The 27561-nt window shown below is 39.0% G+C and overlaps 1 protein-coding gene across 3 annotated transcripts; it reads right to left on the bottom strand.

The window, feature by feature from the left end:
• Positions 1 to 44: 44 nt before the first annotated feature.
• On the bottom strand, positions 45 to 25152 carry ttc39a (tetratricopeptide repeat domain 39A). 3 transcript variants are annotated; one of them, XM_044043710.1, is made up of 21 exons: positions 24969 to 25152; positions 23828 to 23878; positions 22706 to 22756; positions 22342 to 22395; positions 15438 to 15542; positions 9516 to 9647; positions 8413 to 8453; positions 8102 to 8169; positions 7896 to 7960; positions 7691 to 7790; positions 7060 to 7125; positions 6534 to 6642; positions 6378 to 6445; positions 6223 to 6282; positions 5609 to 5770; positions 4378 to 4469; positions 4003 to 4123; positions 3375 to 3486; positions 2748 to 2862; positions 2378 to 2494; positions 45 to 1994 (listed from the first exon to the last, which is right to left on the bottom strand). In XM_044043710.1, the coding sequence occupies exons 1-21, from the start codon at positions 24983 to 24985 to the stop codon at positions 1880 to 1882; spliced, it is 1821 nt and encodes a 606-aa protein (XP_043899645.1). In that variant the 5' UTR covers positions 24986 to 25152; the 3' UTR covers positions 45 to 1879. The 3 variants fall into 3 exon arrangements, with proteins under 3 accessions (XP_043899645.1, XP_043899643.1, XP_043899646.1); XM_044043708.1 differs by having other exon boundaries at positions 24973 to 25152; XM_044043711.1 differs by lacking the exons at positions 22342 to 22395; positions 22706 to 22756; positions 23828 to 23878; positions 24969 to 25152 and adding an exon at positions 18874 to 19089.
• Positions 25153 to 27561: the final 2409 nt, after the last annotated feature.

Here is a 27561-nt window from a genome sequence, read left to right as displayed (position 1 = left end):
CTGTTTGTTGTGTACAAATAACAAAAAAAAGACATGACAAAAAATTAAGATATGTTTTTTTTTAGTTGCTTACCATCATTTCATGTTAAATTACAATAGAAACATCCAGTATGTACAGGAATGTCACTCTGCTCAGTATTAGCTGTGCCCAGTGTAATTTGCTGATTGTCAGCATCTTTCCCAGTAAATTTGGTTAACATCTTTCAGCGACATCAGTGAAGGGAGAAAAAAAACAAAACTGAATTAATTACTGGAAAACAAACACTGATTTATCATTTGAATATTACAGAGGCGACTGTTGTTATAACTGTGAAAAGATTATACGTCCTCCACCATTAAAAGTATAGAAACTGACTCCCATTCACCCTCTTGAATCCCAAATGTTACTCTACTCATGAATAAATCAGCAGTTCTCTAATTCCAATACCCAAGACAGTGAGTTTCCTGGTTTAGGGGCTGACCACTTTCTGACTTATCATTTAAATCATCACAAGTAGTTGTTCTTATACAGATTATTATTATTTGACACATGATTGTGGTTATAACGTTCAAGTTTTCAAGCATGACAGATACATGAGCAGCAGATGATGTTCAGAAAGCAGGAAGACTGTGGTCGTTTGCCATCCAGAGCGTCTTCAGTCTTCACCCACTAAGGATGCAACAGGCAGACAAGCATGCAGTTCTTCGCTGCTCGGTGTGAATGGCCTATTTGTTCAAGCTCAAGTACTGTTGGAGCCCGTCCCACACACCAGGAGGAGAAAAGGAGGGAGTCTGCCTTTCTAAAAGACACATTCATCTGTCCTCTCAAAACAGGACAATTTGTGTAGAAGATGACATTTACAGAATATAAATATAAAGAACAACTCTCACTTCAAGTCTGATAGGCGTTATTTGACCACGGAGAGTTTGCATGGCTCGCTGATTTACAAAGCTTTCTGCAAGAACCCTAAATACAGCAGGCGTGGATCAAGTCTTCAAAAGGAGACAGAAAGAAAATGTCCCATAAGATTTTTCTTGGTTTGTATGTTTGTTTTCAGTGTTTCAACAGATATCAAGTGAAGCAGACACAAAACTTGAAGAATAAAATGTCCTCTTTCTATGAGAGACCAAATATAATTTAGTGTTAAAAACATCTAATTTGGTCTCATAGTTCTTAAAATAATGTGGATAATTTATAAATAATTGAATTGAATTGAATAACAAAGTGTCAACATAGGATTACACATCTTTTTTGAAATTATTTTTTATCAACTTCATCTCCAATTTTATTTTATTTTTTTTTTTTAATCAATTATCATTTTCATCATTTAAATTAAGTTAAGTTAAGTTAAAATAAGGTGGAGTGCTCTGTAACAACCAACACCACACGATGCTGCTGGTTGAGTGGAGTTAGTGTCAGTAATTTACAGTGGGTTGACTGGTACACTGGCTTCATCAGGTCCACATCCAGTGAACTGAACTGGGCACATTTTTATCCTGGGGTACTAGTGAAGGCCCTCTACACAAAATGCTTTCTACCCTAGTGCCCCCCTGATGGGTAGCCACTTTGCTAGACAAATAAGCCTGCTAGAAGCAATGTTTCTTAAAATATAGGCACATTTCTCAACTTGTCTCTATTTCAAATCACATGAGGAAATGAATGTCATCATAAGTCAGCTCTGGAAGAGAGCCTAGCAAACCCAGCTAAGCCAGTGAGGGCCACATAGAGCTGCAGTCGTCAGAAGAGTTGGCACTCTTGATAAAAATAAGAATGTCCTCCTGATGAAGAAACAAATCGCCCGCCTGATTTGGTGGCCTGGCTGGGCGGGGCTAAGTGTTGCATTGTGAGACTGCAAAAAGGAGAAGGCTGTCTCTGCTCTAGCGTGCCCTCCTCTGCCTGTTATGGGCTGGAAGCAACATGGTTGTCGTTCTCTCCATTGCCCTTGGCCTTGAGCAGAGCAGCCTGAATACGGAAGTGTGTCCGAGATTCCATTGAGTAGTTTTTGTAATTTTGCCTGAAACAGAACAAGATGAGACATTTACAGTCACAGCAACCTTAATAATGTTCTTATTTCACACATTCACAATGAGGAAATACAAAGACCAAGCAGAAAGGGTGATGCAAATGTTGTGTCCTGTCCTGTTCTTCCTTGGTTTGTCTATTCTTATACAAGGTAAAGCACAAGACTGTATTACATTTTCTGTTTGGTTTATGTAGCTCAGCAGGAAAACACATAAGGAATTTGTGGGATTTATACATTTCCATTACAAGACACTGTAAGATGTATAGAAAGCTACAAACACATAAGATGTGACATAGCTGAATTAATAAGAAAACAATGTCAGAATGATAACAGCACATGTACAGTACGTATATGTATGTTGTCTAAAAACTTACTTTGCTGATTCTAGTAGTTTGACAGCTTCACTGTTTCTGCCTTGCTCCAGACACAGCAGACCATGCTCTAGCAGAGCATTAGGAACCAGGTAGTGGTCATATTTGATCTGAGTCTCACTGCAGATAATGTCAAAGCACAGTGATCGCATTACTGTATGTGGACAGTGTCAACAATTTAACAAACTTGTGCTGCACAAAACTGTCTTCATTTATCAGATGACGCACAGGAATATGCTTAGGCTAATTGTTTATGGCACACTGCAAGAAACTAGAGCACGCCCGTTTTTTTATGGGTGGATTGTGTATTTATATACTGGCTGTCTCTCGGGCTCTCTGTGTGTGTGTGTGTGTGTAGCAGAGAGAGGCTTACTTGCAGAGGACAAGGGTGAAGTAGTGTTCAGCCTCCTCCTGGTGTCCCAGGTGTTTGAGACACAGTCCCTTCAGCAGACTCAGCAGGCACTGATCATCTATGGTGAACTCAGTCCCTAACAAACACACAAATAGGACAGTTAAATATGCAGTTTAATGTGCATTAATTTAGAGAAACAACATCTTCAACAATCACATCTAGTGAAAACATTATTCTTAGAGATTCCTAGATCAAACAAATCATCAGTATATTATCAGTATATGCAAACATCCCAGCACATTAGTTAAAACTTAAATCAATTTTAAAGGATGAAGACTCTTGGTGAATGTAAATTCTCTTAGGGACAGAGCCATAAATAGAGCCCGAGCAACGACTTGTTCTATTCTGTTACATAAAAAATGATTGGTGGCCTCTCTATAGTTGTTCTTAATATCGTGCATTCTTTTATTCTTTATTGTAAGTTTACTAGATATTGAGTTTTATTTATTTTACAGTGTGTGGCAGTTGTGTTTGTTTCTATTATAATTGGCATTTTAATATTGTGATGCTGCTTTCTTGGCCAAGTCTCTCTTGTAAAAGAGATTTTGACCTGGTGAATTAAAGGATATATGTCCAGTGTATACATACTCTGGCTGTTATCGAGTTTAGCCTGTGCCTCGTCCAGTGTTTTCAGCATGCCCTCTGTCAGGTCTCTGTGTTTTCCAATGACTGTATAGCCATTCCATATGTACATCATCTCCTGAAAAACAACAACAGTCAGTTCAGTGTTACTGTTCCAAACCTCAGCTTTATTTGTGGATTGTCATTAACAAAGTGTATTCTTCTCACACTAACTCTGTAATCAAAGATAGAGTTCTAGAAACTGCACTGAATCATTTCTACCACCAACCACTACAAGAGCTGGTGGTTTTAAATGGTTTTAATGGCAGTTGGCAGTTGGCAGTTGTTGCGTTACTGCCCATTTTCCCCCCCTTACTTTACGTCTAAACTCTTCACACGTCTGCTTTTTACTTCCAAATGTCAATGTAATTTTGCATGCACTGGTCAGACTGGTACAGTATGGTAATTTACTGGCCCATCTGGGATTATAGGGAAGCCTGCAGAGTTTCTTACAGCGCAAAACAAACAACAAAATTCTTCTGATGTTTCTAAAATAGGTAACTGAAAAAATGAATGTGCCAAACTCTAAAAGATGCATAAAAGAAACAATATTATTCTAGAAGTCATGTCAAAGCAGGTATCATCCAGGACTGACCAGCGGAGGAGCAGGAAGAGGAATGGGGTTTTCTACGAGGTAGCGACGGGCTTTCCTGATAGCAAACTTCTCCGTTGGTAAAGACTTGCCAGCTATTTTCTGCTTCAGTCCTGGAACTTGCCTGAAATATAATACAATACACAATAAAATAACAGTAAATTCAAACACATGACTGACATAAATTTGGATTTGTGCAGCAGCAACCATCAATAAAAATACTCATATAGCTTCATATTTATATAAATTCATATTCCCTCCAAAGGATATTCTCTACCCACAAGATGAGTTTATGATATTACAGATATATCCAGTCATCCTGAATCATTTCTGTTTCACTGTGGTTGCTTGTGGGTGTCTTCATATGTTTGCTTGTACCTGAACAGAGTGAACGCAGTCTCCCCAAAGGTTACACAATCATCTGGTGTCAGCATGCTGAGATACGCTGCTTTCATATAGGCATAAGTAGCCTGAGAGAAGGAAGAAAAGGAAACACTGGTTACTTTTATAATCCCATTTTTCTTTTAGATTGAGAACTGAGTGTAATCTATAGTCAGAGCCAGAATTTAAATAACAGTGTTGAGTCGACTGTTTTTTATGTGTCTGTACTCCTCTTTATAAAATGCCAACACAAAGGACACTGTCAATTTGTCACAGAAAAGAAATCTGTCACCTTATTCAATTTGTTTGTAAATATTATTTCAACAACTATTTCTCAAATATGTTTTTATATCAAATTTATCTCAAATATATTTTTATATCAAATTTATCTCCAATATTTTATATTATTACACATACCTCCTCATTTTACTGCATGTTTTACTCTGTGCCTCTGTGCACATGGCAAGTAATAATACTTGTCATCACAGGGACAAGTGTGAACCGAACAGTAATCTCTGTATGAGACACATCATGACCAAAGGTGATCAAAGGAAGGATTACATATTTCAGCATAATGTTTGTTTCTATATGCGCAACAACATTTCTGATATTCTATGCGCCACACATTACATTGCAGTACAGTAACAATATGATAATAATAGTACGGTAATCTTTTTCTTTTTTTTTTTAAATAGAAATGTGGGAATGCCATTTTATTTCTATAGTAATCACCAATAGCTTGGTAATAACAATGAAACATGTATGTGGTACATAAGAGAATATTTCAGCTATGATAATTGTCAATTTTGACTCACAAACATTTGTATGTATTACACTGATGTGGCCTGCAGCAGAACTTCTCATTGCCTGAATATTACATTTGAAATAACACGGTATTATACTGTAATATTATCTCCTTATTACCAAACTAGAAATAAACTTACAAATAAAATGTATTACTCCATTACCTCTACAACAAACTTACTATTACCATATTACTACCATGATGTTACTGTACTCTAAACACAATGCCACAATGGATTTATGGAAGGATAATTGACCGTAGGTGTGAGTGTGCGAGAGAATGGTTGTCTGTCCCTGAGTGTACCCCGCCTTCCACCCTATGTCAGCTGGGATTGGCACCAGTGCCCCACACGACCCTCATGTGGAAGATGAAGCGGTAGAAGGTAGATGGATGGATGGATGGATGGATATTCAAATCACACACCTTAGACCACGAGTTTTCCTTGCTGAGCAGGTCCGCGTAGAAGTACGCCATCTTCCAGTGCCTCTTGTATGTGAAGCACCACATCAGCTCCCAGTAGCACATGTGGTGAAACTGCTTCCACTGCTGCTGAACCTCACAGCACTCCTCAAAACGCTTGATAGCCTGGAAACAAACACAAAAAATAAAGACCTCTCCTAAACATACATGTAAACATACCAGATTATATACACAGTTTAAATTACACCTGGTGGAACAAGATAAAACACTCAAGTACAGTATGTGAACCAAAGGTACAATAGTGTCCTCACACCATCGTGTACCTCGGACCATAAAACATCAATAGGGATGGAAAAATAGTATAGGCTGTGCTCCAGCCAACGACGACAGCCTGCTCTCAATATAAAATATGTGACCAGACCAGGAAGTAGGGGCCGTAAGTTTCATATTGCTTGAGAGACAAAAATGTAAAGTGACTGGTGCTAAAATGCCTACGTTAAAATGGGTGCACAGCATTGAGAAATCTGGATAAATATGTAAACCATTTAAATAAAAAGAAAGCTTGCATCTACAGTGTAGTGGTGACCGAATGTGGGTCGTTTTTTGAGTGAACTCACAGCATCAAGGTTGCCTTTGATCACCTCTATTCGACCAGCGAAGAACAAGAAGATAGAGCCCTGTAAGGAAGACAATTAATAGTGAGTACTTCAAATAATGCTGGGAAAGTAAATATGTATATATATATATATATATATTTTCATTATTGACGAACCGTAGGATATTTTTGGAGATATGGCTGCAGCAGTTTCTCAGCATCTTCAACATCTCCTTCTCCAGTGCCTGCAAGAGAGAAACGGAACAAAAACCTCTGTGGTTGGCTGCAGCTTTGTGCATGTGTGTCTATGTGCATGTGTGTGTCAATGCTCACCTAGTATGAAGCTCATGAACGTGTGATAACAGAGCAGCAGCATGTTACAAAGGAAGGACCTGAATGTACTTTCTGCAGAGCCCTCCTGAAGCTGCTGGAGACCGAACTCCTACACAAACACACACAGTTTGAATTATGTGTCTTTTCAAGGGGAATCTTAAGCTCAGTTAGTGGTAGAAGTAGCGCACAGAATCCTCACTAATGCTATGACAGATAACAGGAAGTCAGAGGGATCATTCAGTCAGTAGGCATTAAGATCAAAGTAAATAAAATGACCGTATATGTTTCATCTTGTGAATTTTGCACAGTGAATGTGTCAGGTTCACCGTCAGCTCTGTAGTAAATAGGAGAGTTTTACCACAAATCAAAGAAAAATCTGTTTTCTGTGAATCAACTTGGTAGTTATATTGAAATCCCACACACACATTATGAATCATCCACCACAGACACGAGGAAATATTGAAAGAATGCTGCATTTTAAAAATAACCCTTTACTGTCAGTCATAACTAGTTCTCAGAACCTCACCTTGTTACCAGAAAAACCAACGAACTCCAGCAGCTTCAGCGTCCGTGTGGGCAACATGGAAATCATCTAAAGGGAGGAAATAATAAGAGGTCAGCAGCAGGATTATTAAATGTCATTTTATTCATCATTATAATGCAGTGTCAAGGAAACACGCTTAAATTTCCTAAACACAGTATTTAGGAAATTGTAAAATTTCCACTGCAAATAAGTTAAACAATGTTTAACAATGACAACTTCATTAATTCCAGAAAGGGCAATTCACTTGCAGCTTACCCAAATTACAATCACTCAAAGAAAACTACAATTAAATGTCGAGGCGTGGATAGACAAATAGTTTTGCAACTACTATTGTAAATAATAAGTCTGTGATGCAAAGCTTATTTTGAATGCTCATAAATGAGAAAACAAGCAAAAATAGCAATAATCAAATATGTATCATTAAGTGCTACATGGATAAGATCTAAACGTGCTGATTTTACAAGATAGTGGCTGCTATTTTATGTCCACCTTTTGCTTCTCTGAGCTTATTTTATGAGATGCATCACAAAAAAAATGCAAATAATGCAAAAAGAAAAGTGGTTTTCAGTGTTGATGGAAGTTTGTTAACCACTCAATGATGCTTCCAACTTACTAGATTAAAGGCTCCTACACCTAATTTAACACCACCCTCAAAATGGCCGTGATTGTCACCATGGGTGTATCCGGCAGACTGGAGGACTGTGTGAAGCTCTCTGTAAGATAAAGGGAGACATTGGGAGAGAGGGAAAAATTACTTGTGAGGTTACGAAAAAGAAAATTGAATAAATGACAGATAATTCTGGACTTAATATTCTCACTTGTATGTTTGGTAGCTGTTTCTCACTTTGATTCCCCCTTTAATGAAACTAATCATGTTTTCATCCTGTTCGGGGAGGAAGCAAGAGAGCAAAGGAGATGAGAGTAGGAACCAAAGTTTGAATAAAAGTCAATAAATCATATTTAAAAACGTGTTATTGGTGGCAGTTATCATTTCAGCACTGTCCGGCTTAGCGTCACTCCTGACCTGTAGGAAGGTGAGTGCTGCCCTCTGCAGTAGACACTCGGCATAGCAAACCTCAGCATGAAGTTCCTCTGAGATGGAAAATGACAATGATTATTGTCGTCAGTGAAACAGCCTGAAACCTCAGCACAGCAGCTGCAGTGTGAGGCCCAAACACACATACATTCTGTATATGCAGCAGCACATTTACATCACACATGCACATACAGAACTTTAACATGAGTGCACATGCACACAATATTACATTGACAAACGTACAGGCAAAAGCACAACAATTGAAGTCAAATTTCACTCATCCTGTCATTAACACCAACCTTCTGTGAAGTTTTTGGAGAAGCTTGCCTTCTTACGATGCCTGAAACCAAGGGAAGCACAATAATTCTCATCACTTATAGGGACGGTGGCTTTGTGATTTAAGGGATATCTTAAAGGTTTATTCTCAGCAGCATTGCACTCTCTTACAGTTCTTTGCTTATCTCATTTCCTATGCAAATTAGTGACTCATCCTCTTCCCAGTAACAACAGGATGCTGCGCTGCTGCAGGATGAAGTTACCACAAGGTGCTGACAGTGCATTAAATTTGCTACCATGACATTAAATAAAAAAATCGAAAACTGCAGATCTGTCTTCAGCATTAGCCTGAAGAAGACTAAGGCTGATCTCAGGTTGAGGATAATTAGATCTAGTGTTAGTGAAGCAGCTTGGAGTGATTGTAGACCCACAGTGGCTCCCGTACAAACTTTGAAAGGCACTTGTGACATCGTTTGGGTCACCATATCCTCTGGTTTTCAGATTAATAAGACTGGATTGTCTTGTGCAGTTGTTGACACACTAGATGACAATCCTTTGATAAACGGAGTAGTCGAGAGGTAACATAAGCCTTCAGAAGAGCATTGAAGTAGGTGGGAGCAGACCCATGAAGCACTTTGTAGGCTAGCATCAGTGATTTGAATTTGATGCAGGAGGCTAAGGGTAGCCAGTGGAGCTCAATAAACATGTGACATGTGCCCTTTTGGGCTGATTGAAGACTAGGCGTGAAGCCGCATTCTGGACCATATGTAGTGGTTTCACAGCACAGGAAGGGAGGCCAGTTAGCAGGGCATTGCAGTAGTCAAGGCAGGAGATGAACAAAGCTTGTACTAGGAGCTGGGTAGCCTGTTGAGTTAGGTACGATTTTTCTTATATTGAATAGTGCAAAAGGACATTAAAAGCCCTATTGTGTCTAATTGTTTATTGATTGCCCAGTCGTGCTACTAGTTTCACCCACTCATGGGTTTCAGGTGTTTCTAATCAGGTACCACCCAAGCAGATCTTAGCTAGCAAAGAAGCAGAAAGACTGCACTCGCAGACACTCATCAAGGCCCTTTCTTGAAGCTTCTAGATATCATTCCCCATTACTGTTAAAGGAAAGTCTCACCGCTGACAAATAGCCTGGGCCTCCTTCATGGTGTTTCCTGCGGCGAGGATGTGTTGGGGGTCAAATGTCATCATGGCCTGCATCTCTAGGATCGTGGCATAGGTCAGAGCATGGTACATGCTGTCTTTGTTTCTGTTAAAGGAAAAAAGAAATCAATCATCAGAAATTATGAAGATGAGCAAACTAGAGAAAGAAACTACAGAGCGCTCTCTGTACATACTTATGGACCCATGGTTCCTGCCAGTCTTTTACTAAGCAACTATAATCATTTTATTCCAACAGGCATTTGTCTTATCTCATTTTATTGTACTAGGTTATCTTTTTATTTTTTATCTACCTCTTTTTTATTGATAATTGCTTTTAATCTTTGTACTTGATTTTATGTGGACGTATGTGGTTTTAATGTTGTCTTTTTTAAGCTGGGGACACGCTACAAGATTTTTAGCCCGATTTTAGCCATGATTCACAGTTGGGCAGAGTCTGCACAAGTCAGCACTAGTTGGGGACAGTCGGAATGTCTAGTAGGCACAGAGATCTGTTCGTGTGTGAGGGTAACAGACTCAACCTGACCTCAGTCGCAGTCAATCAAACATGTTTGAATTTTCTGAGCCGACTCTGGATGCAATTGGGTCGTGTGTACTGATGTTGCCGACTGCCAGTGAAAGAGTGGGTGGGACACAGGAAATAAGATGACAGGCCTGACTGCAGTCGTCAGTTAGTGTGTGCCGCAAGTCTTTTCAAAATCGGTAATGACTGTAAACGTTGTGTAATGTTTCCCCAGCTTTAATTTAAAGCTATATAAATAAATAAACTTTACTCACTTATTTTCAATATGAACCCTTTGTTTTTTTGAGACATAAGTGAGGTTCAGAGATACAAGCTCTACTTCAGGAGGAGCAAATAGATGGAACTATGAGGCCACAGAACAGCTGCAGCTCTCTGGTATTACATTCTTCTTAATTCCAACAGTGTGATTGAATACTGTACATGAAAAAAAAAACAACAACCACGTCACCTGAGAGAAAAACAAATAGTCTATTTATACCATTTGTTGGTGTGTCACGTCACACCCTGTCCAGCAGGTTTACCAAGTCATTAAGTAAAAGTGTCATGCAAAAATTTCCAGTAGATGGGCTTGTTGTTCCAGTTAGAAAAGTTTGTCTTTCAGGTTCTGACACATTTTTAAAACTAAATATAATTACTTGGAACAAAATCACAAAAGAACTTTAGGTTGCAATTAGGTTTGGTTCTTAAATACTTTAATATGATGTATTTGCATAATTCTTGTAAACCACAAGGATATGGCAGAAAGTTTTCAGTGAAACATTAAGTTGGAGGTGTGTACAGAGGAATGTAATCAGTCTGCATTACGGAAATTGTGTTGTTAACCACAGACTGACTCATGTGACCAGACTGTGATGTTACTCCAAACTTTAAAAAGCTCAAGGACACAAACTGATATCCAACTCATGGACATAACACCGTAAACAAAGTTGATTATTCTTTCAATTTAAACATTATAGAAACAGATTAAAGTGGTATAACCTGTGCGACACTTAGCCTGTCAACTTCATAAAATCAGGTTTTCTTACGGCAGACAAAGTTTGTGAGGATTCAGCTCTCCACCTAAAGTAATTAGTGTCACGATTCTAATTCAGTGAATAACGACAACAACAACCAGGAAGTAAAAAAAGGCACAGTCAGAGACGGCAGATGCTCAAATTTCTCTGCCTTGCCTTTCCATTGCATCAGGCTTATTCACTGTTTGTAACATGAGAAACCTTGTAAACTCGGAGCTGTGAGCTGCTAAGAGTGACTGGGATTTCCAAATATTCCAAAAACAGCCCTGGAGATACTGATCACAGATACCATGGCTGTCATCCTTGAGTCTGGGCCTGTGCTGTACTTTCTCAACAACACATGTATGTGCTTTGTATTCAGTTCAACTAAAAAAACTGACAAGAAGGAAGTGCAGGTTTATTTTTGTCACTTCATTGTTCCTTATGGCTTTCATCGTTACAAAAGGCACAGAGTGAAAGTTGAAAAAGTTCGTTTTTTAAATTAGACACAAACTTAATGAAAAAGAAGTGAGGCCTTTGATTCAATGCTTACACACAGAGAAGCACAGGCACACAGCCAGGATAGTCGCTTTATGTTACTAAAAAACTGCTTTGTCATTTATTGCACAGCACGTCATACAGCAACACGTCAACCTTTTTCCGCCTGTGCCAACTCCCTGCTACAGCTGTAGGAGAGTGGGAGGGTAAGACTGCACTGTTTTGGCTGACTGTGGTCTAGTGGCAGGTTTAAACAGAGCGATGGCTAATAAAACTAAGATGCCTGCTTGAGGAAAAAAAGAAAACTCCTCAAAGCACTCAAAAAAGTGTGTTACTTAACAGACAAGTTTCTACAGTGTTGGAGATGAGTCTGTGGTGGCTGCTTCACAATGACTCAGAGGGGGAGAAACTTGCTTGAGCCTCAAATATCAGTTCAGTTGAAATTTAAAGAAACAGTTCAGTTTATGGGGGGTCATACAAGTTGCTCACTGACACAGATGCCGGTAAAATAGCTCACACTACAAAAACAGGAATAAGTAAGCTGGTGTCTAATAAAACAGAAACAAACAACTTAAGGCCAGCTGAAAATAAAACTGCCAATTACAATACTCTCATGTCTCTGTCCATACAGTCTTTACTGTTTCTATAAAGTCAGTAACCTTTGCCCTAACTTTTCTATAAACATATTCTGTGTCTTGTATAAGAAACACGTGTGCCTGTACAGAACTACCAACCATGCTAAATGGCCAGCATGCAATGCAGCCTGGGCCACAGCTGTCCATCAGCTTCCTTCTTCCTCATCAGTAACTTACTGACATCATAATTAAAGCTCCACTGCAGAACTCCTATTTCTGGGTAATTACCAAAACACTTTGCGATTAAAATAGAACCGTGGATAATTAACTTGCAAATCTTTCCATGAGTGCTTCTTGGCATTTTCGGCCATAGTCTAACAGTCTGTAGCTGTCTCGCTTAACTAGCGCTACGTAGCTGCTATACTTTCCGCCATTCAAACACAGAGACACACAGTGAGAGTTGTAAGACTAATTCAGCATTGTGTTAATTCATTTGAAAATGATTTGAAAGTAGTGGACTAGATTTAAAAGTTAAAACAGCAATTTTAAATGTACTGCACTGTTTCTGCTCTCATGAAAGAAACGGGTAAACAGGCCTTCATGTCTGAAAACTAGCAACTGAAATAATCTTCCTAAAGATATTCTATCAATAACATAATTTCACTTATCTAAATATGTCCTAGCTGTCCTAATTACAACATTATTATTTACTGTCCTTGTTGTGAAGAATAATACACTTGGGTACACTCTGAACAACCTTTAATTTTCACATGTTTTTGGGGCTGTGGGAGGAAACTGGAGAAAACCCACGCAAACACTGGGAGAACATGCTACAGAGAGGTCCTCAGGCGAGCAGGGTCGCAAAACCTTGTCTATTTGCTATAAGGCAACAGTGTTAACCATTCATTTGCCATGTGGCGCTGTTATAACTATATTACTGTAAAATATTTGTGAATGTAAGATCCTTTATTATGCTATACAGGGGGGATTATAGCTCAAAATTGTCTCTGTGTAATGTGTTTTTGTCCTGTTCCACTTTCACTCTGTAATGTTCGTTCTAATGTTCACTCGTGCGTGTATGTGTGTGTTGTTGGTTTTAGGAATAGTAAAAAAGATACAGTTTAAAGATAGCGAGCAGAGGACAGAATAAAACCCTCCTCAGTGCAGTTTGTTGCTCACTGCCCCAACACATCCGATCTCTCCACCCCTATGCAGCAGATCAACACATCTTACATAATATCACAAAGTGCAGTGTGATGCCCCAGGCCATCCACCTCCCTACAAAACATTTCTTTGAGCTGCAAAATATGAGCAGAGGAGGTTGTGTGGATGTTTTTGAACCACCATGACAAACAGAGCGGCATATTCATTTGATATGAGTGCTGCATTTAGATGTAAGACAACACTTTGATGACAATTTGAGTGCAGTCAGATTATTGACTAGATTACTGAAAGGGGGAAAGGAAGGACACAGCTTTTTTCTTCAGAAAATGGCTGCTTTCACAAACAAATAAGAAATCCAACTGGGTTTAAAGTCCTGGTATTTTTAAGGGTGTGAATTTACAGTACGAGGACCCCAAATCTGTCATGATACAATTTGTCTTGATATGATACAGGGGCTTATGTTAATATGAAACAATTAGGGCTGCAATGATTATTTGATTAATCAATTATCAATCGATTACTAAATTAATCGTCTACTCTTTTGATCATCGATGAATCGGTTTAAGTGTTTATTAATATTTAATTATTTAATTTTATGGTTTCTTTGCTCCATATAACAAAGAAATCATTAAAACTGAATCATTCTGGTTAGGGGACAAAACAAGACGTACGAAAACATCATGATTTCCAGGTTTGGTAAACACTGATCAACATTTTTTCGACCAAACAAGTACTCGACATATTAATCAATTAAATGAATCATGAGTTGCAGCTCTAGAAACAATATTACAAGCATGTGCCATCCACCCAGTTGCAAATATATCAACTCACAGTTGTTCACTCTTGAAAGTATATTTAAATATCTCTTTTTCATAAAGTTGCATCAACAACACAAAAGTAACAATGTTTTCACTTTTGCACTGTTACACTATATAGGATAATTCACTAAATTAATAATAATAATAATAATAATAATAATAATTATTATTATTATTAATATTATTATTATCGTTGTTGTTGTTGTTGTTGTTATTATTATTATTATTATAAAATGCTGTAATTAGTACAGTATACTCAAGTTTGAGCCAAGAAATCAAACCAAAAACCTCAACGACAGCTTTATGACATAAAGGTTAACCAGACCAGACTAACTTGTGACATTAACATACAATATGTCAAATAAACTGTGTGTCAATCTAGGATTACTGTACAAAAAGAAAGAAAAGAACAGGTGAACAAGAAGGTGTTCTCATGTCTCCTCATAAGCCAGTTCTGAAAAGAGTAAACTGGAGCAAAGGAGTGGCCTTCAGCCCCAGAGAGAGAGTGGAGACAGAGGGTGGAGAAAACAACGGTGGTGTGATAAATGCTCTGATAATAGACGAGACAATGTGCAGTGAACAGAGGAGAAACTCGATGACACAGCACTGGAACACAATAGTGTGAGACTGGAGAGCTCATAGAGTGATATGTGCACACGAGTACAAAGGTACATTCAGCTAAATGTTGGCCTGTTGACCCTATAATGACGCCAACTTATAATGTTTTAATGTTTATATGACAGACCTTTTGACAGGTAACATCAGGGAGAGCACGGGTGAAAATAATTAAATGTATCGACAGTCACACTGTCCCAACTAACTGCACTGAACAGAGCCATTAATAATGTTGACAGTAACACCTGTGCATTTCCTGCTCTGAAAAAGGCCTACTTTAGCATGTTAGCATGCTAACTTTTGCTAATTCTAAGACACTGCAGTATATCCACAGGCCTTTTTTTAGGGATGGGACAATAACACTTTTTTGTGTCTAACACAACAAATATTTTAGCGCAGAACTCAATATACAGTAATTTTAGACCATTTGTGAACTACACTCTAAAGCTAATGATGTTAAGACTTTTTTGCTGAGTCATTTCAAATACAGAATTTTCCAGCTGTGTAACGTATATTGTCCTCCCAAAATGATGAAATGTATTCACATTTTGCGATTTGTATATGTCTAATATCCGATCCACAGACTAGACCAATACTGATACTGACAGTTGCAAACAGAAAAGCAGCACACGACACACACAGGTGGAGCTGAGAACAGCAGCAAGAAAGGTTTGCTAGAGGTTAGATTTTTACCTGCATTTGAGCCGGACCTGCGCCTCCTCAAACTCGTTTCTGAGAAACATATCCAAGGCAGCCATACAGTCCTCCAGTGCCAGAGACAGGTCTGACCTCGCGCACCTGGAGAACCAAAACAGACAGAGTGAAAGTGTTAAACAGGCCAAGCCCAGGCTCTGATGAGTTCTTAAGCTTTTACCTAATTGTGCCGTGTCTTATAGCTGATTATTATGAGTTTCCTTAGGGTGAAAAGATGTTTTGCTTTGCATTTACTTCTTTTCAGGTTTTTTTTTTGTTTAAATGTTATGTATTAATCCTCTTTCCAATCCTCCACAGAAGAAACACCCAGGCAGAATGGACCAGACCAACTAAGTGGCTCAAGAGAGGGATTTGCTGTCTGTGTTTACATTTTATTGCACATTACAGGAGGAGTTGGCATGATTTACAAAATGTGCACAACCATACACTTATATCAGAATATGAGTTTTGAACAGGATAATTTAAGGAGTAGAACATATGCTATTGCTGTTGTCCCTAATAATGTGTGCATCCACTTCAAAACACCACATATTGTTGTTAACTCCCTGTATGTGAACCTCTGATAATTGATGATCAGGTCACAGTGTATTCTGACCTCATTACATGGTGCACAGGATTTCCACATGACAAGTGTATAGTGTGGCCAAACTGAGCACAAGACGTGACTGAGAATCAGTCACAAGGTTCCATCTTTAAGTTTAATTGGCTGCGCTGACTCTGGATCTGATTAACTGTTTTGTGTCAGTGTTGCACGAAAACACCACACACACGTGAAAACAGTTCAAAAATATTAACATTCGGCATTATGAGCAAATGCATTAAGATAATGGAACATCTGAGACACTCGTGGCTGATGGAAGTACTCCACTAATGTTCTTCAGTATTAAGAGGATTCATTTCTTTAATGTGCATTGTGGTTTCTGATGTACAGTCTTTTCTTTTTCATAAATTATGACATCATTACGTAATTTTTGATATGAAATGCATGAGAACATTTATAAAAAGGAAATAAGGATTAGAAGTTATCCAGGCCACAGCCTTGATCATTTATATTTCTATACAGTGTGAAAATGTTGCAGCAGAATAGGAGAACAAACAGTGAACCCAACCCAACTAAGACTAACGTGTGTGACAGCAGTGACTAATAGACAAAATTCTCTTTATACAGTATTTTCCTGCCTTTTAGAAACACAAAGGAGGTATAAAATCATATCTCTTATGCAATAAAGGCCACCATAAAGGAGCACACACTCCCACACACACTCACTAGTCGCAGCTCTGCCTAATGACATGCAGGTGACTGCTGAGTTCCCCATATGACCAGCAGCAAAGCATGAGCTTCCTCCTAACCGCACACACAGTCACAAAGCCAGCTGATGTGAAAGCAAAGTGAGTGTTGAATATACATTTTTCTGTAGGCAAACACGTGTTTTAAGACTTTCAGAATATAAACAAATTTCAAGTCTGTTTTTGTTGCCGTTGATGTTATTATTCTGCTTCAGTTGGATCTACATGAACCACAATGATTTAACAGATCTGAGAACAGGCTCTGTGAAGCAACATTATAAGACATGAGTGACAGCACAAGGGCTAGAAGCTTTGATCACATCAAACTGGTGAAGGACTGGGTTTGTTAAGCAGTGCAATTCATTTCTTACTCTTTTAGGTAAACTCATACCCACAGTGTTATTGTTGCCTCCGTTTGCCTTGACACTTAACTAGTCACTCTCTGTTTGCAGTGCAGTAATATTGCCGGGCGACACGCGATCTAAAGATCTGGAGCTAATAGTCTAACTCAGTATCAATCTAATGACTATTTTATTTGTGTTTAAAAGTTATGCACTGCACACACAGTTTATGTTTATGCCACTGACTAAACTGTCTTCTCTTGATCAATATGCAGTTGCTTCCTACTGTCACTTCTACTTGAGATAATAATGACATGAAACAGATGTGTTACAGCTGTTATAATTCAGTCTCTATTCACCTTAAACCTGACTATTAAAAGCACATGTCTGATCTTGACTCTAACTCAAGGCTTGGCCAAATTTATTGGTAACTCTCACAAACAAGTCTTGACCTTGCGCAGACTTGTTGTACAATACTGAGCCTCTAAACAGATTAGAGTCAGTGGTAGAGAGACTTCTGATTCCAAGCTCTGCTAGTCAACATGCCAATGTGTCCCTGGGCACTGTTGGCAGTGTGTGAATGGATATGAAAGTGTGTGTGTGTTAGAAAAGGCGTTGTAGTATGAAGCAGCTTTGAGTGGTCTTCAAGACTAGAAAAGCGACATATATATACATATGTATATATACATATACATATATACATAAATACACATATATACACACACATATATATATATATATATATATAGATACAGACCATTTAATCAACTGTTAAACGTTTATGATGTGTGCTGCTGACCTCTTGGCCAGGTCACCATTGTAAAAGAGATTTCGATCTCAATGGGTTCTACCTGGTTAAATAAAAACATGTATTAATACAATAAAACGGCATAACCTGATAATAAATGCCACCATTAAACAAAAAGTTATGCTTGGATATTGAATCAAGTTGAAAAGGTTTTAAGACGTGGGGCCCCTTTTTTAAAAGATGGTAAAACACTGGAAGGACAAATGATCAGATTATTAAACTACCAGTTTTGACTAAAGTACTTGGATGGTATTAATCATTGGCTTCATTGTTTTTTTATTGTTGAAAACTTACTCAACTGATTTAAGGTTTGCCCCTTAAAGACAATTCAAGTCCTGAGGACGTTGAAAAAGAAGCAGCACAGGACAATGAGTGAGGGGAATAAATGACAATTGTATGAAAGTGTAACAATGCATTACAACCAAGACAATGACCAGAGTCTATTAGGTTTAGGATGTGCATACCACACATTATCCCGATAATTTAATTTCATCCATCAGCAAGTTTGAAATCCTCTAGTCATTTCTCTGGGGACCAACTTGTACAGTGACTATCATTATCAGGCACATGATCACAAACACACACACACACACACACACACACAAATCCACTTACCATACAACTACTACTCATTTATGTAAAGCCAGCATGTGCTCATGCAAACCAACATACAAGCACACACACACACACACTGGCTCAAGTCTGTCTTTGTAAACGTGTTTATAAGATGGTAAAAAAATCACTCTGAAGCCTCTTTGCATCAAGCTGCGACACTAAAGAGACAGGCTGCTCCTTTAAACCAAACAAGTTTGTCCACATGCCTGGGTGTCAAAGCTGGAACTCACACACAAATACATGCACATCTTTCCCATTACATCATAAAATAAACCCCACACACACTCACAGATAATCTTAGAGATGCTGAGTGAATGACGGACACACGTCATCCCCAAAACACAGCAGCAACGAAGTATCTTACCCATTTGACAGAGTCTCGTCCTCTCCTGACATTTTCATCTGGCAAAGTATGCGTGTGTGTGCGTGTGAAAGAGAAAGACAGAGAGAGTGAGACAGAGCGAGACAGGGAGAGAGGCAGAGAAGAGACAGAGGACAGAAGAGAAGCCTTGGGCCTCTACAGCAGAGCAGTGTAACGGGCTGTGTCTCGTTCTGTAGCAACAAGAGCAGAAGCAGCAGCAGAAGTAAGAGAGGAAGAGAAGGACAGATGAAAGAGTGTGTGTGGGAGAGAGAGTGAGAGAGAGAGAGAGAGAGGGCAGAATGAAGGGGAACAAGGGAGGGAGTAAGAGGGGGAGAAATAGGAAGGGCACAGTAGCAGCTCTTAATAAGACTGGGATGACTATCACACATGAGGAGATGAGGAGAGAAGACACAGGCTGTCTGTGCTGCTGCTAAAACATACACAAACACACACACACACACGCACACACACACTGCAGTCTCTGCTCTGATTGGTTGGCAGGAATGTTATGTCCACAAGGGCTTCAGGGTGTTTTTATACAAAACATAAAACTACGACAAAAAAACTCACACATATCTAAAGAGGATGAGCGAACGAAAAGATGAAAGTTGAAATACGCTGGAGTCATCCTGACACACAGACAGACGCTCAGATCACTTCCTCCTGCACACTGAGGTGTAAAACAAGAGAGAGGTGCTGTGCTGTGCTGTGAGGATCTGCTGCACTGGCAGAGACCGAACACTGCGGCCACTGCTGAGGCCAGAAATAGAAGACGTAGCTGTAGCACAGCAAATACTGTGGATACACAAGACTTGATGTGAAATCATGAATGAAGAGCGGGCACGGTGCCAGGCATTACTCAGCCACTCTCACCCTGAGAGCTTTTTGACAATTCCCTGTAAGATTTCAGCTGTGAGCCATTTTCTGTTTTAATCTGAACATGTTTGTGAGTGAGAGAGAGAGAGATGAACAGGGATTATAAACAAGACTGGCCCTAGTTCTGCTTTAGTTCGAAGTAAGTAAAGTCTCACTTGGACCTCGTGTTTACAACCTCTTATCTACTGTCTGGAAAAATGCTTATTCCCTTAGACTAATGCTGAGGACAAAATACACACAGATTTATACAAAGTGTGTTACCTACACTGAGAACACATTTTATCAGCCCATTTCAGTCTTGTTTTGTGTCATGATTAATAGGTGCTGTGTAAACAAGTTGTTTTTTCATGCCAGTCTAATAGCTTAAGTGGGGCCATAACTTGAACACCTATTTGTTTAGTCAACAAAGAGCAAGGGAATAAAAAAAGGAAGTCAAAGGTGATGTTCTTTCTTTCCCTTGGTCCTCAAAACACCCAAACATACTCACAGCTTTAGAAGGACATGGACAAGAACACGCTGTATTAGAACCACTGCTGACATCAAGAAAACCTTAAGATCACACTCATGTGACCATGTCTGTTTGTCGCCTGTGGCCTATTCTCGCTGTATCGTCCATAAAATCACAATTACCACAACAATAAACAGAAACAGAAACAGAAAAATGACGTCTTTACAGACTTCAGTTTAAAGACAGTTGCTTCCATGTTTCACATGTGTCCGGTGAGGAGCAGAGTGTCATGTGTTTATGGTGGAGATAACAAGATTTGATATGTTGCTTTCCTCAGTCTGGAGAATTAGATTAAGCAAGAACGGGAAACAAAACAAGAATAAATGCTGCCATTTTCAGCCTTTTTTAAAAATCCTTATCTAGTAATAAACAAATATCTACTGCTTTCACGCTTGGCTTTGTCCTCATGTCATACTCCTGACTAACAGCAAGGAGTTTCTGATGTAGTGTGTTAGAAAATAATAACAGTGATAGTTCAGGTTTTTTGAAGTAGGTTATATATAAGTATTTTGCACATATTTCACTAAACTATTAAAATGAACAGAAAAATCCACAAAAATTCAGACTCTCAACCCTAAATTCACCTCTTTCATTACTTTTACAGATATTTCACAGCTACAGTTGAAGATGTATGGAATTTTCAGCCTATTCCAGAATTTGACATGGTGTGAATTACATGGAAGGTTCATTTTTAGAGTGATGACATCACATCCTGTAGTGTGTTGAGAGGTTATTAGACTATTTTGCATTAAAAAAACATTTCAACACTATGAACTGCAGTTCAGAAGGTGAGTCACTGGTGCGCTGTGTGTATTTTTAATGGACCTGCTCTGTAACTCAGGAGGTGCCATCGCTATAGCAACCACTAAACTGCAGGTGCCACACACAGCTGATTCAGATCAGCAGATTAGACTCCGCATAGGTAAACACACAAACTCCTCCCTCTCTAATAATCTTCTCCTTCAGAGTGATTGAGTAACAGCAGCTGACAGATCGCCACACACCTGTGCTCTTAAAGGGACACAGCACCTGTTAAGCCATTATTTCATAAGTATCTACCGATATTGATATCAGTCAGATACAGTCATTTTAGACCTTTTCAACGATGAAAGTGTTAACAACACATTTGTGCCAAGTCATCTGAAGCTACTTCAAAGGCATAATCCTCAGTGTAACAAATATTCTTCCCCTATAAAGAAGAAATTATGTTTAATAAAATGATGTTTTGAGTGCTGTATCTGTATCTATCTTCCTCTGTGATAGTCTCGCATTTCATTTTTGCCATTTACCATGACAGCCCTAATGGATGTATTCACATTTTGGATATATTAACTTAAAATCCCTTATTTTGCAGTCATTTTCAACTACTTTTTCAACAATCAGACATTCAATTCCAAACTTTAACTCGTCATTTCAACTTCTTAATCATACTAATTAAATGCAGCATGTCAGATTGGCTGCAGTTCTGGCAGAGGACAGTAATCCTAAATCAATTTATTCAGAAACCTACTCTAGTTGTACATACCATTAACTGGTCCATGCTAATGTCTATAGCCCACAAGAGAAACAACAGCAGACAAATGCATGGATGTTTTAATGAGTCTCAAGAAAAAAACATGTTGTGACTGCTACCATTTCTTAAATAATTTAACTGTGTTAAATTGTTAATATACTGAGGATTTGAACAGTAAAGTGTTTTTTTTTTTTGCTTATAATTAATCTTTTCCTTTACACTCTGCCTTAGATTCAAATCCCCTCCTCCACAAGCGTCCACGTGAATGTCTCACATGCCTTGAATAAAATGTACCATTAGACGACTGAATACGCGGCATATTTGTGTGAACACTCATCCAGTCATAACTTGACAGAGAAGAGTAGGGACATGGTATTTTCCCTCAGCTTTCCCTGCCTGAATTATTAATACACACTGAACAACAGGGAGAAGCTGACCTTCTGATGACCTTTTGCCAACTCTGTCACTCAAATGTGGAGAAACCAACACAGACTCACAGATCAGTGGGATTATATAACACAACACAGAAACAAAATCACTGGGACTTTTTTTGGTGTTCACTCTCCATTCTTACCCGTTCGATGGATTTGTTGATTCCAGAGCATCGTTGTTGTTCGGCAGCTGTAACCTGAAACAGAGGATCAAGACGAAGGCTGTGAAGAGAAAAGACGCCCATCTCCAGGGATAAATACATTTAAAAAAAACAGCTGAAAGGAGAGCTTTAGTTGGAGGAACATGATCATGAGAACCATGGTGACACACTGTGTGAGGACACTCCCATGTGTCAGCTGGAAACACAAGTTTTACAGAAAGTACAAGTTTAAAATTACATTTTTAACGTTTAAGTATGTCAAAACTTTAACAGTCACTGACAATAATTATGCATTTCTCTGATTTTTTATTATTTACTGTTTCTGCACTGGTTTTCAGTTACTCACCTGAAGTCTGTGATGATGGGATCCAGGTCTGGACTATTTATGACCGATAACCTGGAAAGAAGTAAAAGTCAGTCTGTGTCTGACGCATCACAATCTTAGATGTCCCTCATTCTTACACACTGGACCGTTACATGAATATCTGAAGTTGAGTTGAGTCGTGACGTCACCTGAAGGAATCTGAATACAATTACAATTTGCCATGTTGACATTTTGACACCAGCTGTCAATCACACTGGTGCTCAGTGCAGTGCTTTATCATCTAGTGGTTCTAAATGGGAACATTCATTCATTCATTAATTCATTGTGTACCACAGGATGCTGGTGCCAATCCCAGCTGACAAAGGAGGGGTGCACCCTGGAGAGGTCAACATGTTTTTGGACATGTGGGAGGAAAACCAGGTAGGGCTAATTGTAGGGCTACGATTATTTTCGTAATCCAATCATCTGTCGATTATTTTCTCTATTAATCGAGTTATCATTCCCATAAAATGTCATAAAATGTCATAAAATGTTGAAAAATTTGAATGATTTCTTTGTTATACGGAGCAAAGAAACCAGAAAATATTCACATTTAACTCAAATTTAATTTAAATCACTTGTTTTAATCACAAAAACATATCAAATTAGCTGATGATTTATTTAGAAATCAATTAATAATAGATGGAATAGATTATTGCAGCAGAAGTGCCCCCTGGTGGCTATTCAATATGCTTTCACTTCCTATTTGGCTTTAGGAGGAACTCAGAAGACAATTTTTCTTATGCTGTATATTGGTCTATGCCAGAGGTCTCAAACTCATTTCATGTTACCCTCCCCACTTATATATATCAAATCATTTTTGTATAGTTTTTCATTCATTCTGCATCATAAATACAGTATGTTTATAGTGTGAACTATTTATTGTTCCATATCAAAACAAACAATTTATTTTGAAATGATGTGAAATATCATAATGAATATTATTTTTTTTATTTTTCTCAAAAAGTTGGACTTTTCACTTGACCAGCCCCAGGACCAGATACTCAGTCGCCCCCAGGTCCTTTGAGTTTGAGACCCCTGGTCAAAACGCTGACTGATCCCGTGTGTGTGTGTGTGTGTGTGTGCGTGTGTGTGTTCACATACTGGCTCAAGGAGTCTGGGCTGTCGGGGATGTCTTGTACCTCCCCAGTGACCCTGTAAAGAGGTCAGAGGTCAGAGGTCAGGATCTCATGATGGTGAGAGGAACTCGTTGGTAAGGACCCTTTAAGTCTGACGTGGAGATGTAACAATGACCAGCACAGACAACAAATAATCTATGTTTCTATTAGGAAACATTTGCTATACAGGCACAAATAAAACAATAATAATATAATAAACATTTTCCACATCCTGGTGTTGACATGCTTGTTTGCTGTTCATCAAATCAACCTAAACGACTGTGACTCAGACTCAAGTGATGGAGACTTGACTTGACTCGAGTTGACTTTGGTGACTTGGAGTCTAATGACACTGAGGGCACAACTCAAACATGAGGTTTAATGACTCATGTTTAATGAGTGTGGTATGATCAAATCAAACATTTAAATAATCCAGTTAGATGACAAATGTTATATGGTTCAACACATTGGGAGGCACTTTTGTCTAACTAATTAATTCATTAAACTGAACAGTCCCCGAAAAAAAGATTTGAGATGTTTAGATTAAATATGGCCCTTGTGCTTTATCTATGCCTTGAACATCCCTGTCATTAATGCCTTCACATACTATGCCCCTGAAAAGTTGTTTTTATCTGTTGAGCAGGTTAAATCATTATTAAATGACGTTTTGTAAAACAATAATCCCATAGTGAGTCTACTTTTTGTCTTCCTGCTTTATCTTCTGTGTTTTATTGTATAAGCATTTAAATAGGAGTAAAAGAGCATGTTGTGTTGAGAAGGTGCCACTGCCACATCACTGTAATCCCGCTGAACCACATCTTGTGTGTAATGTTGTCTGACAGGCTGCACACACTTCAAGACAGAAGTTAAAGGCAACACAGTCTCAGAGCAGGAAGCACCGAACCTTTTTCACCTGTGGTGACAAGAAAGACTCAGCTCAACTCTTTCCATTAAACATAAATAAACAATAACAGTAGACATCAGTGTGTGTGTGTGTGATGAAGAGAGAAAACTCTTCTTCACCTGAAAGAGATAGCAAATCACACTCACACACACACACTCACTCTGCTGTGGAAACAGACAACAAGTATGGACAGAGTCAGGACATGCACTTGTCTTCCACTCACTCACTTCTTGCTGTCATTTTTCTTCACGCTTCGTCTCCAGTTGGCGATAAAACTCATTCCACGGCAGTGGGACCTGGTGAGATGGCAGAATATCCCGGACACGGCAGGTTCACACAGCCGGCATAGATGCGGAGGGACGCAGAGAGACGGAGAGTGAGAGGAGGAGGAGGAGGAGGAGGAAGAGGAGGAGGTGCAGATCTCTGTCTCTCTCTCACACGCACGCACACACACACACACACACACACTAAAAAACGAAGAGAGACTGGAGAAGTTGGTGGTGCTGGCGCGTGTCTTCCTCCTCCTTCCTGTGCTGTCAAGGTGTGTTACCTTGAACACGAGACCTTCCAATTCAAATGTACAGGAATGTAGCTGCGGCAGGTTTTAGCTTCATGGTCCTAACTCCCTCCTTGTTCCTGAGCAGTCAGCCGAGATAGTTCAGGTTTGTCTTTTATTAAAGTGTGGTTCTTCTTCTCACTCATCTTATTATTATTATTTTTAATAATAATGACAATAATCACCTTTCACGAAACCTAAGGTCGCTGTACAGTTGAAAACAGATCAGATCAAAAACACAAACACTAACAAACAAACTATCAGGTGGCAAAAACTTGCAGAAACAGGTGTCGCTTCAACAGTGATTTAAATCACTCCAGAGTTGGTGCCTGGCGAATAGCCAGAGGGAGTGAGTTCCAGAGGGTTGGAGCAGCGACACTGAAGGGCCTGTTGCCAAAGCTTTGCCTGCAGGTGCGGGGAATGGAGAGGAGACCGAGGTCAGCAGACCACAGAGGGACGATGCACATGGAGGACGTCAGATAGATAATGTGGAGCAAGTGAATGGAGAGACTTGTAGCAAAGGAGGAGAAGCTTGAAGGTGATCCAGTGAATTGATTTTCTCCTCCGCATGTATACTCAAGTTGTCCGACTGCCTGTCTTAGTCAGACTATGGCCTTAGCTTGATTAAACTGTGCATGTAAACTTAGTGAGTGACATATTATCCACACTGACTTTGCCACTGTTTCCACTGACATCAGATGTGCACAAATTGCAAGCATATGAAAATGGAATGCAGTCTTACATTACATTACATTACATTATATGTCATTTAGCAGATGCTTTTATCCAAAGTAACTTACAATGGAATTGAGTACAATCAGCCAGGGGTGGAGTTGACCATGATGTCTTTTGCACACAGGGTACCGGTCTTAACCACTGAGTCACTCCACCCCCTTCTGGTCTTCTGGTTTGAAACGTGAAGACTAGGAAGTGAGACAGGACTGGCAGTTGGCCCAAAGTGGGCGACGACACTGGTTGCAAAAATAATTCAATTTTAATGGAAGTTAGTGGTAAAATGTATTTAAATTGATTTATGGCGATAATAAATATTTTGATAAATATTCAATAGAAAATAATGTCAGTTTTGTAAATGATGTTCCAATGTAGAGGAAAAGAAAATCTGTATCATCCAACACAAGCCTGGTTGCAGGTGAGGTCTGTGAATCTGTAAAATCTTGAGGCTTCACAACAGGAGGAAGAAAGGAAAGGATCTTCATTGTCATTATTCAACTGAAATTGCAAAAGAAAATTACGAGATCAGATGGAGGGTTGATTCGCTGCGACTGTCACGACCCGTGACAGTCAAACATTCAGACATATTTTTGATGGTAGGACGAAACCCATACAGACAAAGGAGTTCCTGGATCCAGCACCATCTTGCTGTGAGGCAATGGTGCTCACCACTAACCCACCATGCCACATCAAGCAGATGGTGGGCTGTGAGGAAAATGTGAAGCAGGAAACCCATGTTCTACTACAAAATCAACGATTAACTTGAAAAGTGTCATCTTGTTTTTTTTGGTGCGGAAGAGTGATCGGTTTCAAATCTCTGCAGGTTTTATTGAGTGAGTCTTTGATGAAGTGTGACCATCATCCTCTGTCAAGAAAATCTTTAAGTCCAATATTTGTAAATCCAGGATTTTCACAATGCATGACGACGACTGTTGAAGACAAAACACACAAACTGCAAACCTACATGTTTAATGTTTATTCTGTTTCAGTTAAATGCATTACATATTCTGGCCAAAACTCCCAATAATGATTTTATTACATGTTAGAAAATACAAAATAAAACACAATTAGCTTAAAGTTTTAAAAAGCCTTTATGGGTATGCCTAAAAATGTAAGTGGTTCTTACTTTGTAAAATTGAAGGAGGTCTGTGCAGATGACAGTAATGTGTCTGGCGGCCTTTAAGTGGGAAAGAATGAAACTATAGGTGTAGTATGTCAGGTGAAGACAGGCGGCTCTGCTTCTTCGCTATATGGTGTGAAAACGCTGTGTTGAACACAAAGTGTTTAAACACAAGAAGAGGAAACTACCAAGTCGCTGCTCGCACTAAATAAACACAAAAAAAAAGACTAGGAAACGTATTTGCCGTTTAGTTTGAAATCAGCAGAAAAAAATGTACCTCATGCACTCAGTCAGTCCAGCTTTTCTCCTTTCAGAAACCCTCTATCACAGTTTCAGTGTTACTCAGTGTTGAGTAAGTAAGTGTTCACTTTCTGGGGAACCACAGAATTACCCAACAAAAAGACGGAG

The sequence above is a fragment of the Solea senegalensis genome, linkage group LG14, assembly GCF_019176455.1.
Source record: "Solea senegalensis isolate Sse05_10M linkage group LG14, IFAPA_SoseM_1, whole genome shotgun sequence".
NCBI classification, from domain to species: Eukaryota; Metazoa; Chordata; class Actinopteri; order Pleuronectiformes; family Soleidae; genus Solea; species Solea senegalensis.
This window is presented reverse-complemented; position numbering and strand designations above follow the sequence as displayed.